This window comes from Malus sylvestris, chromosome 4 (genome assembly GCF_916048215.2).
Source record: "Malus sylvestris chromosome 4, drMalSylv7.2, whole genome shotgun sequence".
NCBI lineage: Eukaryota > Viridiplantae > Streptophyta > Magnoliopsida > Rosales > Rosaceae > Malus > Malus sylvestris.
Genome location: NC_062263.1, coordinates 20,204,694 through 20,223,326, shown reverse-complemented (window position 1 = coordinate 20,223,326; position 18,633 = coordinate 20,204,694). Strand labels below are relative to the sequence as shown.

Genomic DNA, 18,633 nt, shown 5'->3' with positions numbered 1-18,633 from the left:
AGTATAACAAACTACTTAAGCATCATTTTACACTACTACCCTTAACAGTCTCCGTATGCGTTTTCCTTTTCTGTAGATTGTCCTTTGTTGTTAAAGCATCCATACAACATAGCCACACGCATATTTTAACCTTCCTCAGCACACGAGCTCGCCATAACGCTTTAAAACCCAGGCCACCCTCACCGTTCGGTTTACATAATTTCCTCCACGGAATCCAATGTATTCTTCTTCTTCCATGTTATATACCCCGCCAAAATTGGGCGACTATTTTAATTTGAAATACAATTATCCACCCAAACTTAACCAATATGGCAATGTGGCATCTATGGGAATTTCCATCTATAATTTCGTCAAATACGAGCACGTGGCTTGCAAAAACCCCCTTTTAAAGAGGATTTTTTGTCGATTGACAAGCCTATGGTATCAAATGCCGTTCCTCTTGAAATAAATTTATGTTTTTTTTTTGGAATTAATTGTTATTTCAAATTAAAATTTCGTGCTTTGTCATGATTTTGTACTAAATTATTAATAAGTCCAATTAAGTTTAAGTGTAGCCAACCAACTTCATTTACTTGGAGAAAATGAAAGTTTAAAAATCGTCACCCTAGTTTAATAACTGTGAATAATATCCTCCAAAGCAGTGTCCTTCCTCCTTTTCACCCAAGTTCAAGTCTTCCTCCTCGTATTTCAAATAAATAATTTGTTGAATATGGTTTGTATTTATTAAAAAAATTAGTAGGAGAGCCTTTGATTTTTCTTTGTTTTAATGAAAATTTCAGCTTGGGCCCAACCAACTTGGATCCTAGGCCTAATCTTACGGTGGTAACTCTGGCCCATCGTTTCCCAATTTGAATTCCCGCGCCCGTATTTTTTTGGTTATTCGGACGCGGAGCGCCGGATCTCAGTCGTCCAGCTCACGCAACTCTGCAAAATCCACCGCCCATGGCCTCCCCGAGCCTCTACCCCGTCGTGGACGACAATGACCTAGACGACGCCGCTCTGTGGGCCGTCATCGACTCCGCCGCCGCCTCCCACTCCTCCTCCAAATCCAAACCCCAACCCCGCAAGCCCCTCGCAATCCAATACCCAAACTACCCTCGCTCCTCTCCAGTCTCAAAACCTTCTCCACCGCCGAAGCTCTTCAAGAGCGCCGCAAGGCTTGACTCCTCGGCCGACTCCGACTCCAAGTCATCCGCATCAGAAGGCGTGGTCATCGAGGAACCCTGGGCGTTTCATCCCCCGAGCAAGATCGCGAGGTCCTCTTCTTCCGAAATGAACGACACTAGTCCTCTTGTCGTAGTTCGAAATGTGCAGCGCACGACGCCTACCACTCCTACGACGCCGTTTTATTCGTTGCCGGAAACGCACTTGTCGCCGGGGATCGGGAATTTTGGGAGCCCTGTGAGCCATGCGCGGAGAGAGGAGAGGGATGATAGCTCTGTAGCTGCTCATAGCATGTCCGGGAGGTTCCCTTCGGTCTCTTTGTTCAAGGATTATCAGAATGCAGCTATGGCGGTAATTTTGCTTAGATGATTGAAGTTTTCAGTTCAATTGGGTTTTACTGGATGTCTAATTTCTTAACTTTTCCTACTTAATTAAACGATTAAGCCGTCAAATTTGAATTCAGTGGACAGTTTTGACCAAAATTATGCTTCGTTTGTGTGTTTTCGATAGATAGATTGAACAGATTAAACTCTGATTGAGCTTTTCAGTGCATTTGGGCTTTACTGTATCGTAATTTCTTTAATTTTGCCACTTTATTATGTAAGATTAAGTTATGAGATTGGGTAAATCTGAATTCCCTAGATAGTTTCGACGCTGCCGGCCTAATTAGTTGTTGTTTTTGTGTTGTTTCAATTGATAGATTCTGGAGAAAACAGATTACACTGTGATTTCTGGGCATCCTTTCATTAAAAAGTCAGGTAAACAGGTTTATAGAGATCTTAATTGTTCCAATTCAAGGGGAAATTGTAGGCGCAGAATGAGATGTGTTTCATGTATGTGTTTGTGTTGTGTTAGGTTGGAGGAAGATATCGTTTTACTTCAATCTCTCTTTTGAGATCAAAGACAAGACCATTGAGTTTGATAAAGATCGAAATGTTCTTCGCGCTGAATTTGTGGTTCGGGCACACATGCAGTATGAATTTTGGATCTTGGGAGCTTTTGCATTAAGATAGTAATGTGATTCCTGTATCATGTCACAGTTCATTATGAATATGATTGCTGTTTTTTGCTATTTTGCCTCCTTCCCTTGTCGCTAGGGGTGGTAGGTTCTCAGATGGATGGGGCGCATGCGACCGGCGTGAGAAGAGATTCAATAAACCGAATCATGATATTCCGAGCACCGCAGAGACCAGGGCTAAAAGCAAAGCATCCCAGGTAAATTTTTCTCTCTTTTTCCATATTCCTTTGGCATATTTTGGCAGCTTCATTTGACTTCCAGTTCTTCAAATTGTAAGCTTGTTTTAACCCGAGCTTAGCGTAACTTGTTGCTAATCTAATCTGGTACACGGCTAGGAAGTTAGCTTCTAACATCACCTCAGCACACTTAGATTAGATGACTAGACTAGACTCTTTTATGTTTGCCTTTTTCTTGAACTGATTGTGAAAGTTAGACAAGATTGGGAAAAATCTGCCAAACCCAATGACAAATGTACCTAAATACTGTCTAACCCTGTCGAAATCATGGTGTTTGGCTCAAAATTGCGTGATCTATAGCACGTAACTATAGTTTTTTTCCTGAACCCCATAAGATTTCCAAGTATCTGCTATGAATCTGTTTGATAACCTGTTAAAAGTTTGGGACTTAATGCGTGCTTTCATGGAACTGGTTCTCATATTCTGCTGGAGGTTGCTTTTCATATGCTAAGTGAGGATATGAGTTTTTTGTTTATTTTGATAAATGATGAGAGTATCGGGTACTCCGGATGATGCAGGTCAGGTTATCCTGCAGAGAATAGGAAATAGAAGCAGCTAGCTTGATGGGTCTTTTAATGTCCCTTCTTGGTCTGTCTTTTGCAATATTATGTGACCGTTCAGATGGTCCCTCATCACCGGAGCATCTAAGAAAGTCCTATGGTGAGGGTACTGTAAAACTAGAGCTTCCATTGGGAAGATGATCAAACACACAGATTTGTTGTCGGGTTTGGAGTAGAGTCCAAGGCACATAGCATCAGAGAGTTGGATAATCTAGTTTAAAGTGTCAGGACCATGCATGTGCTATCTGTTTACGTCCTTCCAGGCTTTGTTTTCTAATCCATATATCAAAAAGAGAAAGCTTCATAATTTGATTAAATTATTATAGAGTAGGCCTCTTCGAAAATTCTATGGTGCTCCAGAGTATTTTATGTTACAGAATTTTTAACCGTTGGATCTTGGTCATTGTATCTTCAACTCCTAGGGTTCTCATGCCTAATCAATTTAAACCTGATGTTGTTTTTCTTTTAATCCATTAGTAATTTTCGTTTTGAAGTTATGTTGCAATGTTCTTAATTTGTATATGGGGCGCTCAGCCGTGTGCTGGAAGAGTCCGGTGAAATTTCCGTTGAAAGTTCGAATAATGTACCCTCACATTTGCAGGATCTGCTAGGAATCGGAGATTACCGACCGGGCGCAAGTCAGTTCAACCATTAACCACGATCTCAACACTTGTTCCTGATTTGCTTTGATATGTTTGTGCTGTATAATTCTGAGAATTAGGTATTGAGAATGCCCGTCTTGTTGTATTTGTTTTTGCCAAACAGATGCCCTAATTTAATTTGTAGAGGTGTGAATTCGAACTTAGGCGTATGAGAGGTGAGCGGATACACTAACCTCACCAATTGGCCTAATTTATATATACGCAAATCAAATGGACTTTTGAGAGATGATAGAAGTGCAATCCAACTACAAGGCCATTTTCCACAATTTCCCTATATCCAACAGTAGATGTAACCAATGAGATAAGTCCTTGGAGCCGTTGTACATGACTATATTAGATTAATGAATCTTTATCGTCCGGACATAAGAATTGGAATCGTTTATTTTTTTTATTATCATCTAAAGATCATATTTGTAAAAAATTATTCAACTTGGAGATTGTTTAGTATTCTTATGCACAACACACATGGACAACCACTATGAGGATGCTACTTGTTATCAAAACCGTAGTTTGATTAACACGTATAAATGATTAAATGACCTTCAAATTGAATGATATTTTGCAGATATGATTTTTAGATAATGGTAAAGAGAACTAATAGTTCAATTATGATGTTTGAACAGCAAAAATTTGTTAATGGTAAATAAAAGGGATTTGGATCCTCTCCTGAGCTAACGGAGAGGATCCTCCTGACCAAGTGTTATGGCCCGTTGGATTTTCATCCAACGGCTACAAACAGGTGGGTCCTTTTAAAGTTATAATAATTATAGCCGTTAGATGAAAATCCAACGGCCCATAACACTTGGTCAGGAGGATCCTCTCCATTAGCTCAGGAGAGGATCCAAATCCAAATAAAAGTACAAATAAGATGATAAATAAGTCTCCAATGAAGGACAAGGTTCGTTGAACCGTTTGCTGCTACTTTTTCTATATAATATTAACGGCATACAGTAATACTTTGATAAATAAATAAAAAAGTAGAGAATAATGTAATGGATTGGCATGCAAATGTTGCAGCAGCTTGGACTGAAGTGAGCAGAGCCAATAACTGTGGAGTGTGGACCAAAAAGAAAAGGTGTCCTCAAAAGACAGGATGGAACACTGGTGTGGTGTCCTCTTCTCCCCTCATCATTCGTATACCAAACTCTCTTCTCCCAGACTCAAGGCATCATCCCTTTCTTTTTCCTTCTTTTTCTTCTTTTTCTCCCCTAAATCTCTTTGATGATCTTGTGACAACGTTTTCATATATTCTTCAAATCTACGGGGAATGTGTTTGAGAGCGTATATTTCACGTCGGGAAATTAGAATTCCTTTATAATGAACCTGTAAAGCGACTAAATTTAACGTAAATATTAAGAATTTGAATGAAAAGACTATTAAATATAATCATGGGGTGTGATATCCACACCCCTTTTTACTTCTCCTACACTTTTTAGGTTTTCAACCGTCGGATCGGATGAACTGAAGAAGATCAACGAACAGAAATTAACAAGAGGTGTGTGAGAAGTAAAAAGAGGTGTGTGGATAGCACACTCCATAATCATTAGCTAAATTGTTTGGAAATATCTTCTGTTACAATGTATACAGTCATTTTAAATCAACTGAATCTTATATTTGTGTGATTCTTCTAATCTATGTAAGCTTATTGTGAAAATCAAAATCCAATGGTATTAAATCTACAATCCGAAGAACAATACTTGGTTACTTAAAGATGAGTAAGAACAATACAGTGTGATTGATAATATGAACGATTCTAATCATAAGCACAAAGCTCTGTGATTAAAATACTATGAATTTTGAGTAGGAGTTTCCACTCATCTTTGAGTAGCTAAGTATTGTTCCAATCCGAATGAACCAAGTGTTACACGTACGATTCTTTATATATTTTCTATTGAATGCTATGCTAGATGCAAAATGGTTATATAATCTGCGTAGTTTAATTACTCAATGCGATGCGAGATGCAAAATTGTTATATAATCTGCATAGGAGATTTTTTTTAAATGTCACCAGTTGTATATAATTACGTGTCAAACTATGATATAGAAATGTGGGGGCAAAATGGTCATGTGCAAGAATAAAGAGGTCTTCTTTATAATCTGTGTTCTCTCCCTTGTGTTGGGATCTCTTCTCTCTCTCTCTCTCTCTCTCTCTCTCTCTCTCTTTCCCACTCTCTTCTGTCAGCGAAAACCAGTCTTCTTTATCAAAACGGTAAGACGTCACTCTCTCTCTCTCTCTCTCTCTCTATCTCTCTCTCAGATTCTGCAATCACTTTGTTTTGTGTGTTTGTGTGAATCTTTTGTGATTATAAGGGGCAATGCCGTTGGCCATTTGCTTTTCAAGCAGTCTTCTCCAACTCTTTTTGACACCGACATCTTTATCTTCTCTTTTCTTGCTTGTTCAAGATTTTAACGGTAAAAAATCACGGTGTATAGAATACTTCGGAGCATAGTAGGGTTCCGTCTAATCAAATCATCTTTTCTTATTCTTTTATTTTTTTTATTTTTGGATGAAATGACAGTTCTTCCTATGAAGAAGTGAAAAGTTTCCCAGATACCAGCGAGAAAGCAAAAACAAAAGGAATCATGGCTCACCAGGTACTCTCTCTGTCTCTCTCTCTCTCTCTCTCTCTCTCATTCTCTAACAAAACCATTTGTGCGATATGATTGTAGGACGAAGGGTGGCCGTTGGGATTGAGACCGCTGAATGCGAGAGTTGGGTTGATCAGAAACCGGGATTTGTCCGGTGGGTCGGTCTCATTCAGCACTTTGATCACTGCCTCTCCGACTTCCTCCATCGCCTCTTCTTCTTCTTCGTCCTCAGATCTTGAAACAGAGGTCGGTATTTTTCTGCAATGGATGAATGATGGCAAAATATTTAATGTGATTAGTATAAACCCATCATTAAGCATGCATTGTACTAGCATTCCCTACCACCATGCTTGTTGGCTCATCATCCTCCATGATTTCTCTGACCTCTCTGTTTTATTCTCCTCCGTAATGCAAGATTCCTCTGTTTTCATTGCCTCAATTTGTTATCTTTAGAATCGACTTGTTTGAGGTGTACGCATGCACTTGCTAAAGATGGTGTTAACAAAATTATTTATAATATCAACGGTTTTTATCATAAGTACGAAATTCTGTGAATCTGTTAGTGAGTGAAATGAGGAGGAACTCCTCCTTAATCTTGAGGGGTCACGCCTTTCCTCCTAATTTAAGGGGGTGTGTTCCTTTGAGAAAGTGGTCTAACCAGTTATGTTGTCATGTTGTCTTACTAAAAATTTTCATATAAATTTTATATCTCGAAGTAGGAAACTCTCATCTAACTCTCACAATAGAAGAACAACTTATACGACACAAGTACACTATTATCATGACACTTTGTTCTACAACAACAACAACAACAACAAAGCATTTTCCCACTAAGTGGGGAACGAGGTGGGGGGATGCAACACGAGGACTTCCCAGGAGGTCACCCATCCTAGTACTACTCTCGCCCAAACTCGCTTAACTTCGGAGTTCTGATGGGAGCAAAACCCAGCTCCTCAAGTTTAGCTTCTCCCACTAAATATGTGAATATTTTTTCTCACTACCCTAATTATTATTATAAATAAATTTAAATTTCGAAATCTGTAAAATGGTCCAATACATAATCACAAATCTAAAAAATTAAACTCATCCAAACATAAAAAGTAGAGTGGTGCAGTTGCCTAGTTAAAGTTGGATTAGTCCATTTTAACTCTTCCCCATGGAAGACCATCATGGTGTTTGACCTTGTTACGTAATCAACTTAATCTAGTATTGTCTCTTCCTTTTAATAAAATATCAGCACATGAAACTTCCCAATACTCAATTATGTTACTGAAATGGAAACACAATGAAGAAGCCCATATCCCTTTAAATTTGAAATTATGTTACAGTGACATTTTATTGCAAACAAGTTATCGTTTAGAACATATTATCATGTATTTGCATGGATGGAGTCAATGAAGGCTCACGGGGGGCATATGCCTCCACTCAAGTGATTTGTTTGTTAAGTTGCAGACTACAATTATATAATACACATGTTATCTATGAAGAACATATATGTATCTAATATCCAACATATTTTCATACTGCATATACTCTATATCAAATATTATATGAGCAAAAGTGTTCTTGTTCTGTCATTCAAACCGAAAAACCTCTCTCCCGCGTAATCATGTGTTAATATTTTGCTTGTCACTTTGCCACTTTCCACTACTACACTGAAATTTTTGTAACGTCGGAATTGTAATACATCATTATTTGAAATTATCCCTACTATTATATTGGGTATTAGCCATACTATAATAAAGTTTTCTTAGTTGATTTTCGGGTTGCTTAGAAGAAATTTCTAGCTCTGTTCTTGTGTATTTGTGTTCGAGTTTTGGTGTTTCATGTAAATCGTGATCTGATTTTAGTGATTTTCTTCATGGAATGGTTTCAGCCAACTGAATCTTTCTTCCATGACAAGGGCATCACACTGGGGAGCCTCATCGGCGTTTCCGGCATCCTAGATCTCTCCGGAAGATCTACACGGAGAAGGACAACAGAAACCTCCAAGAACAAAAAGAACCGTAAAACCAAACCTTGGTTGTTTTCCTTCTGCTCCAAGCTAACCAATGACTCTGTGAACGTGAGCAATGATACTCCATCACTAGGTCACTTTCTTGAGGCAGAAAGGAGAGCAAGTACCCACAACACCAACAGAAGAAATCACGTCGCTCCAATCGAATATGGCCCCGAAGATTTCTCACCGGCAGTGCCGGTTTCCGGCCCCAACGGGCTGTTTGTGGACGGTGCGGTTGCCGCTGCTCTGCCAAGTCCTTCAGAGAGTGGAGATGGTGGATCAAGATCCAACAGAGAGTTATTAGAATATGGCAATGGACTTGGAACTCCATTACTGCTTTCATGTTTGCGTGGAAAACTCGTTAAATGATCACTTACATTAAAATTTCAGATTCCATGTTGTTTAAAAGAGAGGACTTTCATTAATGGAGGGATCTTTTATTATTAATACAGGTCTTTTGAATTTAATTATAATTAAACTCTAATTGCTCTCTAATTAAAAGGGTGTCAACCAAATGATTCTTGATTACTAAATGCTAAAACAATTCCACTGCTTAGTTTCACACTTTCATTTGATTTATTTCACAAGGCAATATTCTAAATTAATCTAATCTCCGAAAAAGGCAATGAACTCAAGTGAGAGAGGACGGACACACTCCCCTGACCTAACTCATATATGCTCACTCAAGTGATCTTATTTTCCAAGGTTATTGCAGCCTAAACCCATGGAAACGTCGTGTTTCAAATGAGAACTCTTTGTAGATGCGGAGATGCTAAAGGGGCTTTGGTGATCCGTCGCCATAGACGGCTCAAACCAAAAATTAATTAGCCTTTGTGTTTCGTGACAATTGTAAGTTGAGAAATTTTATTTGAACTCCTTTAACCTTTCTTTCTCCACACTCAACTTAAACTTTAAATGTGAATTGTCTTTCTTACCTTATTCCATAATTATCATCAAGTAAAATATGAAATTAACACTAAAACTAAAATTTATCATTAAACCCATACCAATAATCAAACCCTATCATCACGAAATCTTTATCCTATGTTCATTGTAGCTAAAACTTTAAGACGCACCTATAGAGAAAAAGAAGCTCTTTTTTACTAATAGATATTTGAAGTTTTCAATCCTCCAATTGAGGTCATGCAAGTGTTTTTCATTTCGTTTCAATTTTTCAAGGGTTTAGGAACAAAATCAACGCCTTGTCCAAAACATAATTACTAGCAGAAACATACGGGATTTAAATTTTTTATTTATTTTAATCATCTAGTAAGCAAAATCAGCAAAAGAAGGACTAAGCACAAGACAAAATGTTAGACATACTACTGCTCTCTTTACGTTTTAAACGAATTGCAGAACAATGATTTTGAGTTTTATGTTCTAAATGGGTGCAAAAATAAATTTCTATATTGAATTGAGTTTACGATGGTAGTTTAGGTAGCAAATTTAGGTTTAAAGAGATTGATAGTTTACTTAAAATTAATATGGGTGTAAAGAGTAAGTTGAGTGTAGAAAGAAATTATACAGGTTCAAATAAAATTTCCTTTATATAAGTTTCATATTAAGTTTCTAGCTATCGTAGCAGCCGGACTTAGAACAAACATAGTTTGATTGAATGAGTCAAAAAGTACTAGGTTTCTACCTCTGTTTCCTTCCATGAAAAGGGCAAGGTAATTGAACTTTTATTTATTTAATGAAGAATTATATATTTATAATTGGGTGAGAAACCCTTCAAAGTTTTGCTGCTTCTTTAATTTAAAGAAAAACAGACAAAAATACTCAAAGAAACAAGACCTGGAGATCCAGGTTACGGAAGGACATCTATATTCTCATTTTCTCTTCAGCATTTAAGACCCTCCAAATGAATTGGAAAACATACCGCTGAGGATCCCTCTCCGTCTTCCCGGGCAAAACCGAGACAACTTATCTCAAAGAGAACACGTCCACAACTTCACTTGTCAAGGCTTATGGATCTCCTCATTGCATTCAGCAGCTACCTTTCCTGAACTGCGATTGCCCATCCTTCCAAATGAGCTCATAGGCGACAACCCCTTGAAGCTACTGCTACCTTCGCTGACATTAGACTTTCTCGATCTCCTTGGCTTTGCAGGACTCATTTCCGGCTCCATGTCATTGCTGGCCTTAATGTTGGCAACAACTAGTTGGGTAATGGTGGTTCTGCAAAAGGGGCAAACTGGGACTGTAGGACAAGTAGATGAGGGATCAGGCTTCTTGTGGCAGCATAGGGCTAGGGTGCAATGCGCACACATTTGATGACCACATGGTACGACCTCAATTGTGCATAACTGGTCAAAGCATATGCAGCACAGGTCCACATCACTAGCCTGTATGAAATGATTTGACCGGTGAATAACTAAAGGCACATGCATTGTCCATTTCTATAAATTCATTGCATCGGTGCACAATAACACGTTTACAAGGTTTACTCATTCAAAAATGATTTTTCAACTCTAGAAAAATTCTAAATCCTTTCTACCGAGCCAATCATATAGATCGTCGTACCCAGTGCACAAGGCTCCCGCTTTACGCAGGGTCTGGGAGAGGTGAATGTCGGCTAGCTTTACCTCCATTTATGGAGAGGCTGCTCCCAAGTCTCGAACCCGATACCTACCGCTTATGGTCGAAGGCACTTGCTATCGAACCAAGTGCGACCTCTCGAGCCAATCATATAGATAAAAAAAAAAAAAAAAAACTAAATGCAAGGAAGAAGAGAAGGCACATTTACCTCAGAGGCATTATCATCAGCCTCTGTATCTGAATGCAGAGGAGATGGGAGTGAGGCTACTGTCTCCTTCAAGATTGCTTTCTCCCTCTCCATGTTTGCTTCCGTTAATGCCTTTTCTAACAAAGCTTTAGCCTCTGGATTGAGCTCACTGATGAACTTCAAAGGTGATGGCCAGACGAGAGGCTCTGCTGATGAAGGGTTCAGTACAGCAGCGCATGCTTGATGCTTGTGCTTCAGAGCAACTGTATATGGTATTCTCCTGTAGAGATCAGGTTTCAGATGTCATGGCAACATATTTACAGAACTTTTACCTAAAGTAGAAAACTCACTACTTGAAGACGGAATACTTGTGGGATTAGAAGCTCCAATGATGCCAATGATTTTGCAGAAAATATACAAAAACTACAGTGAGGGGATGTGGTTTTATGCATTGTCCACATGGAATTTATAAAGCCACATCCCCGTGCAGTAATTTTTGCTGATGTGCTCATATGGACAATGCTCAGAAAGAATTCCAATGTAGAAAAATGTGGAGTATAAGAGGCTTTTCCTTGAGGTTTACGTTATTATACTAATACAAAAATTGAGTTTTTCCAAGATACCATTCAAAAATAGGTAAGCAACTAGCTGGCAGCGATAAGGAATTCAGGAATAGAATAAAGATGTGAATTCCTGATTGGGAATCTATTTGTTCTTTGGAACGTAATGGTCCATAAAGGTTCATGACAAGCAAACAATCCACTTAATTGACTAATAGATCTACGTAGTGTTTCTAACATGGAAAGACGCATAATTTAGTACAGATGCAGATATTTACACCACCCAATAAAAAGAAATTTACCCAGAAGAGTCTAAGTGAAGCCGATCCGCTCCCCAAGCAAGCAACTCTCGGACACAATCTAAAGATCCACCACGAGCAGCTAAATGAAGTGGTGTGCTTCCAGGGTAGCTGCATACATATGGTACTTCTATCAATCCAATTGTCAAACTATTACAGTGCAGCTATAACATGAGTAAGACAATATATAAATAATTACCCATATCCACCAGTTGAAGCACAAACAAGAGCCCCATTGTCTAAAAGAACATGAACGCACTCTGGCCGTCTTTGGCGGGCTGCTAAATGCAATGGGGTTGCACCACCTGCATCTCTTATGTTCACAAATCTCGCAAATCCCCTGCAAATGCCATTTTATGTAAGATTAAACTTCAATCATCAGAGAGAGAGAAAGACATAGAGAGACAGGGTGAAGAAAGACCAACCAAGAATTTGCAACAGGGGTGGAATGAGCAGCGGAAAGAATGGCTTGAAGGCAGTCTGAATGGCCATAGTATGCAGCGTAATGCAGGCAGGTTCTTCCATTCAGGGAATCAAACATCAATATCTAACAATTACAACAAAAAAACCAAATATCAGCATCTGATCAGTGTAACTTAAGTACAAAAACTTTATACAAAAAAGAAAAAAGTAATCTGAACATACATTTGCTCCTGCTTGGATAAGCTTTTGGACACAGGTGATATTCCCATTCATCGCAGCCAACATTAACGGAGTCTAAACCACATAAGCAAATGGGAAGAACAAATTCAAAACAAAGCAATCCAATCCAAGGCATGCAGAAAGAAGTAATCTTTGTTCACAAAAACCATCATCAATAACAAAATCCCATTACCTGTTTGTATCGATTCACCACATCCGGATTGATAACAGACCGATCCAACAACATAGACAGAACCTAAACTTAATCCCATCAAGAACATTAATGAACAGAAATTAAAATTAAAATCCATTGAAAACCCATCAATGAAATCCAAAACCCACCTCAATCCGGCCATTTGCGGCGGCGACATGCAGAGCAGACAGCCGGCGGCGGCCTTTGCTCAGCTCCAAAACACTTGGGTCAGCTTCCACCATGGCTCCGACAAGCCCCAAGTCCCCGTTCTCCACAGCTCCAAAGACTCCATTCTCACGAGGCTCTCCGCAGCTCAGGCCCTGACCCATCTCCCCCAACTCTCTTATCGTTATCACATTTGAAAGGTGGTCTGAGAGGTAAGTTTCTCACGCGCCACCTTCCAAAGGCGACGTGCTGCCACCGGATGGGTGGTGGTGGGGCAGCTCTGGTGTTAGCAGTGCTGCAGCGGCTTAGGCTTCAACGAATGTTGATGTGAATGGGCAATCTAAGTAGTAGGCGGCGAGTACATGTGGGACTAATTGGCCTCGGGATTCGGACCTGACCGCCCAGATTTCGGGCAGCTTGACCGCGAGGTCCTTTCTTCTTTCTGATGAACAATTTTATTGTCAGAGCTCGGGCAGCTGTCAGATATTTTTATCGGGCAATTTTTCAGATTTTATATCTCTTATCTTCGATGGAACGCCTTTGACTTAAGTCTTTGTTTCACACATGGACAAGTGACAAATTACATTAATCTAATTTGAAGTCTACTTGCATTTTGATTTTCATATTCTTTCTTTTTATCCATCTATTTTACTATAGGATCAAATCACTTGATTAGTGGACTGATCACACCATTTAACTTTGATCACACCATCTACGTAATCAAATATTAACATTTATATTATGGATTTATCAATGCTTCAATTGTATAGATGTCAATTTGACTCATTTCGATTAGTAAGTAACAATAACAAATGAGGTTTATAATTGATGATCGGACAATTTAAGCAATCATGTGGCCGTGAATGTATTTTTTTGGACCATTTTTCAAAAATTGCACTAGCAATTACTGAACCAAATACAAGAGTGACTATAATTGTAATCTAAAAGTCATTTGCCATCGTATAAACTTCTCAAAAAATATAATTAAACATATATGATTAAGCCATATGCCACTTCTTTCTTATTAATTAATTAATTTTTGGTTATATGGTCTTCTTCCTCGCCCTACGCGTTCTAGAAAAGCAAGTTTGGTACAAAATCGACAGCAGGAAAATATAAGTAATAATATTGGTGAAAATCCGAAAGCAACCTCAAATATAAAACAAATATATAAGAACTATTTGGGAAAATAATACATTATTTTTTAAGAGAATTTGAATGATGAAGGTACTTGTTTTTTGTAATTTAGTTTTTGTTATGTAGGAGGACAATTGCTTTTCCCACTTTTCGACCATGTTGTTCCCATTCTGGTTGCCAACCCTAGCTAAAGTTATTGCCTGCTTTTCTCTTTTTTATTTTTTTCCAGCTTTTGGTCAATTATATACTGCTCTGAAAACACCAACCATGAATTACGATGACATCTTTGAACATTTACACACAAACAAAACAAAAAAGAGGGAGGGTAAATGGAAACTATTTCTCTGAAAATGTTTTCATATTATCATGCATTTTAGCCGAAAGCTAGAAAGTTGTTTAGGTCATCCTCAATTGAAAGGGTTAAACATAACTCAAATCTATAATCTTGAAATTATTCTTAAGTAAATAGTGTCAAACCATACTCATATACTATTTCCAACCAAAAGAACTAAATAGCCCCCAATAATTAATTAGTTTTAAGTTTATATTTTAAATTTATTGGTTAATGTAGCTAAACTATCGTTGAATGTTTTCAAATCTAGCTATGAAATTTGAATAAGTTATTGCAATGAGGAATCGGCTCCCAAAAAAATGTTAAGAGAAATGTTACATTCGATCAGCCTGACGCCAATTCAGTCATTAATTAGAGATAACTTTTTGAACAAATCAAACGTTATGTTATTTTTTTATATATAATTTTTGAACATTTAGCTCTTGCCCTCGTAAATGGGACACGAGATGTTGGTCCACCGCGTTTGTTTATTTGGTTGAAGAGAAAGTAAAAGGCATTTTTATCGATTTTGGGGATTGAGGAGGCAGAGGATTGTATTGGAAGGTGAGGAACTGGCATATTTCGAGGAAGGATTTGAATAGTGTGTAGCTATCTTGTACGGTCAGATGCCCAAATATTTGATCTTATGTCATGTGATGTCGAGTTTTTCACCAGTGACATCAACAACTAATAATGCAACAAATGTCTTTTTGTTATAAATTTTTCTAGTTTAAATGTGAATGTGTAATTCTTAAATTAAATTTGATTCTAGTTATTCTTTCCTATATAGGCTTGTATTCCTTGGGGATAAAAGATTTCTTCTCCCTCTTATTACTATAAATAAAAGCAGTATGTAGGAGGGAATAACACACACATTCCTTCATACAAGTCTACAAACACATCTCTCTTTTCTCTCTTTGCCGCCGATCCCCTTCCCCTTGTCAAATAAAATAGACTACAACACATTATCAGTACACTCCTACTGCTGCGCTTAGGAATCTGACGTGGAAGCTTTTTCTGCATCAATCCAGTTCATCCATATCATCACGTAATCAAGTTCTTCCAAAACAACAGTTTTTATCTTGATGTTTTTGCAGCCCTGATAGCATGAACATTTACCATAATGCATGACCCAACTTTACGTTTTTTGAATTTTAGATTCTACATAAATTGTGTATGCATTATATTCATAATTGTTGAATTATGTGAATTTGATATTGTCATGAATTGCATCAAATATATGCTCATTCATTCAAATTATACATGCAATTGAATTGAAAAAAAAAAAAAAAAAACCTTTTCAAATTCATTTGAACCCAAACCCAAGAGCAAAGTCAAGACGATGGAGCCCCACAAGTATCTAAACCCAGAACCCAATGCCATCACCGGCATCATCATCGATTTCTAACACAAGCATGGACCGTAGCTATGCCTAGCCACCACGGCTACTTTCCTTACGACCTGAAGTCGTCCCCGTCAAAATCGTGGCTGAGATTTTTGAAATCTCGACGGAGTTCGAAAACCTAACTCGAACCCGAGGGTTTCTTGGTTCGTCAACGTAGAGTTTTGACTCCCCGTCACCTGGGAAGAGGTTCTACGGTAAACTATACCTCTCCGACCATCGCCAGAAGCGATGAGTCCGACGTTCTTCCCCGGCAAGCACACTCAGCACATAGCTGGGTTGGTCTTCTGATAAAAAAACCAAGCCCTTTGGGCTTTGGCTCTTCTCGGCCCAAATCTAAACCCAAATTTGGCTTTTAGATTTGCTGTTGCAAGCCTTATTTGTCGGCCTACTTGTGATGCCAACCTAATTGGGCTTTGGTGTCCCTGTGTCCCCACCGCAGCAGAACCAAGCCCTTGCAGGGCTCACCGAGTTCCTTGCACCCAACTGCACCTGATCCCAGCCTGTAACTAATGATTCGGTACCCTGGCCTGCGACACACTTGATCGTGCCCCCTCCCTGGGAACACATACGTTGCGAAGCAGCGGATATGTGCCTATCTGTCTTGGGCCTGTAGCTGAGCCGAGCCCAATTTTTGGGCTTGGGCCGCACGTTTCACATTACTCAGCCTACCTGTGGGCTTTGGCCTTATTTTGGGCCTCGAGTTTAATTGTTTATTATTTGTAGATAATTTGGGTTTTCTAATTTTTCACCCACACTTTAAATTTGGCCCGAAGTCTAAATAATTAATTCAATTATAATTATAGACCTGAAGTTCTATTTGCATATTTTCTAGTTGCATATTTTTGTATATATATTTGCGTTTGTTTGTAGGAACATATGAACCTGAAGTTCATAATTATTTCAAAACTTGTCCGAAGTTTTTTTCATATGAATTTTAACCAATACATGTCTATTAGAACTTGAATCTTTTACTCCTATGTGAATGAATTAATATTTTTCTCCATTACACTAATCATATCTTGTCTATCTATTTTGTGATAGGAACATGTCGAATTTGAACAAACTTGACTTCACCACTTTGGAGGTCTCTGGAAGGAACTACCTCAAGTGGGTCCAAGATGTGAAGCTCCACCTCACTGTAAAGAATTTGCGTCCTGTCATTGAAGATGAGACAGACAACCTAGTTGGTGAAGCTGAGAAAGCCACTACCATGATCTTCATCCGAAGACATATTCATGACGCATTGCAAACCGAGTACCTTGCTAAGGACTTTGGCTGATCATTTTGATCACCCAAATTACATTTTCTTACCTGAAACAAGACATGACTGGCAACATTTGCACTTCCAAGACTTTAAGTCTGTGAATGAATATAATTATGAAGTTTGTCGAATTCGATCACTTCTCAAGTTTTGTAATGAGACTTTGACCAAAGAGTATCTCCTAGAGAAGACCTATTCGACCTTTTCTGCTATTAATATTATCCTGTAACAATAATATAGAGTTTATAAGTTCACTAAGTTTTTAGATTTGATCTATAGTTTACTTCTTGTTGAAAAGCAGAATCAGCTGTTGATGAAGAATCATCAAGCTCGACCTACTGGGGCAACTGATGTGCCTGAAGCACACTATAGCACGAACCAATGCCCAAAACACCAAAAGAGGTGTGGTAGGGGCTGCCAAAAGCCACCCATCAAGGTTAATAGAGCCAAGGCCCATCTAAGGGAGGAAACAAAGCCTATAAATGCCTTAACCACACTCCAAAGGCCCCAAACTTTAAGAATGAGGGTAAAGCACCTGACACAATGGATACGGATATGTGCTATCGCTATGGTTCAAATGACCATTGGTCCCGTGTTTACCGAGCTCCCCAGAAGGTTATAGCTGAATATCATTCTCGTCGTAAGAAATTGGAATCAAATTTTGTGCAAGTGGACGAACCTGAAAGCACCAAGATGGAGGTTTATAAATTTCAAGAGGCCGTTACCCTATGAAAGATTAGAATCTTAGACATAAACTATTTTTCTAGTTGAAATTTAGACATTGGGCCGAATTCCACCTAGTGGCCGAACCCCCCTTGTTTTTGGTTAATTTTGAACAATTTTCCTTTATGTTTGGATTATTTGTTTTTTGGATATTAAGTTTTTAATTAATTACCGTCCTTGAATACTTAAAAATTATTTTGAATGGATACTTGTTTAAGAACTTTTATGCATGTGACCGATTCAAATTAATTTTTCATTCTAGGTATGGCTAATGGGGAAGTTAGTTGTCTGGAAAATAGTGCAACCACGCACACCGTTTTGCGTGAACACATCTATTTTACTAACTTCATACACTAGAATGCACATCTGACAACCCTTCAGGCTTATCCAACCTGATCGAAGGATACGGTAATGCACGTATAATGTTGTCCAATGGTAAAATTTTGACCATTGATGAGGCACTTTATTCTCCACGTTTCGGAAGAACGTTGTTGAGTTTTATGAACATTAGAGATAATAATTACCACGCTGAAACCCACGTAGAAAATGAAATTGAATTTCTGTGAATAACTTCCTACAAATATGGCCAGAAGCGTATTCTAGAAAAGATGGAACGTATCCCGAGAGGTTTGTATACTACAACCATATACCTCATAGAGAGCCATTATGTGGCCGGTCCTACCTCTGGGACCGCGCACGAAATTACACTTTGGTATGATCGTTTGAGACATCTTGGACAGATATCGATGTGCCGTACCCACAAATCATCACACGGGTATCCATTAACCTGAAGTTTAGGTTCGATTCAAAGAATCGCATGTTAAACATGTTCTATAGGAAAGCCTATTACTAAGCCTTCTTATGACAAGATTCGTTCGAATCCTTATTTTTTTCTACAAAGGATTAAGGGGGTCATTTGTAGACCGATTCACCCTCTATGCGGACCATTTAGATATTTTATGGT

The 18,633-nt window shown here is 38.5% G+C and overlaps 4 protein-coding genes across 6 annotated transcripts in view; 3 read left to right on the top strand and 1 right to left on the bottom strand.

Moving 5' to 3' along the window:
- LOC126620260 (uncharacterized) overlaps positions 1-18,633 on the top strand; it is a 104,547-nt gene that overhangs the window by 50,325 nt on the left and 35,589 nt on the right. The gene's annotated exons all lie outside the window — the stretch shown is intronic.
- LOC126620261 (uncharacterized) lies at positions 859-3,866 on the top strand. Its single transcript, XM_050288776.1, has 5 exons — positions 859-1,515; positions 1,865-1,922; positions 2,020-2,137; positions 2,262-2,379; positions 3,580-3,866. The coding sequence occupies exons 1-5, from the start codon at positions 943-945 to the stop codon at positions 3,631-3,633; spliced, it is 921 nt and encodes a 306-aa protein (XP_050144733.1). The 5' UTR covers positions 859-942; the 3' UTR covers positions 3,634-3,866.
- Positions 5,744-8,671, top strand: LOC126620262 (uncharacterized protein At3g17950-like). Of its 3 annotated transcripts, XM_050288780.1 has the most exons (5): positions 5,777-5,849; positions 5,951-6,052; positions 6,160-6,235; positions 6,311-6,475; positions 8,106-8,671. In XM_050288780.1, the coding sequence occupies exons 3-5, from the start codon at positions 6,224-6,226 to the stop codon at positions 8,595-8,597; spliced, it is 669 nt and encodes a 222-aa protein (XP_050144737.1). In that variant the 5' UTR covers positions 5,777-5,849; positions 5,951-6,052; positions 6,160-6,223; the 3' UTR covers positions 8,598-8,671. The 3 variants fall into 3 exon arrangements, with proteins under 3 accessions (XP_050144735.1, XP_050144737.1, XP_050144736.1); XM_050288778.1 differs by lacking the exon at positions 5,951-6,052 and having other exon boundaries at positions 5,744-5,849; XM_050288779.1 differs by lacking the exon at positions 5,777-5,849 and having other exon boundaries at positions 5,860-6,052.
- On the bottom strand, positions 9,900-13,225 carry LOC126620254 (putative E3 ubiquitin-protein ligase XBAT31). Its single transcript, XM_050288768.1, has 8 exons — positions 12,797-13,225; positions 12,648-12,710; positions 12,458-12,529; positions 12,238-12,359; positions 12,012-12,152; positions 11,816-11,923; positions 10,975-11,233; positions 9,900-10,573 (listed from the first exon to the last, which is right to left on the bottom strand). Exons 1-8 carry the CDS (start codon positions 12,974-12,976, stop codon positions 10,187-10,189), a joined length of 1,332 nt encoding a protein of 443 aa, XP_050144725.1. The 5' UTR covers positions 12,977-13,225; the 3' UTR covers positions 9,900-10,186.

Bases quoted from the DNA above. Each gene is read 5' to 3' on its own strand.
- LOC126620261 (XM_050288776.1), top strand. From the start codon at position 943: ATGGCCTCCCCGAGCCTCTACCCCGTCGTGGACGACAATGACCTAGAC. The intron at 1,923-2,019 runs GTAAACAGGTTT...GTGTTGTGTTAG, and splicing joins TCCTTTCATTAAAAAGTCAG to GTTGGAGGAAGATATCGTTT. The intron at 2,380-3,579 runs GTAAATTTTTCT...TCACATTTGCAG, and splicing joins CTAAAAGCAAAGCATCCCAG to GATCTGCTAGGAATCGGAGA.
- LOC126620262 (XM_050288778.1), top strand. The intron at 6,476-8,105 runs GTCGGTATTTTT...GAATGGTTTCAG, and splicing joins CCTCAGATCTTGAAACAGAG to CCAACTGAATCTTTCTTCCA.
- LOC126620254 (XM_050288768.1), bottom strand. From the start codon at position 12,976: ATGGGTCAGGGCCTGAGCTGCGGAGAGCCTCGTGAGAATGGAGTCTTT. The intron at 12,711-12,796 runs GTGGGTTTTGGA...GATTAAGTTTAG, and splicing joins CCGCAAATGGCCGGATTGAG to GTTCTGTCTATGTTGTTGGA. The intron at 12,530-12,647 runs GTAATGGGATTT...TATGTGGTTTAG, and splicing joins TGGTGAATCGATACAAACAG to ACTCCGTTAATGTTGGCTGC.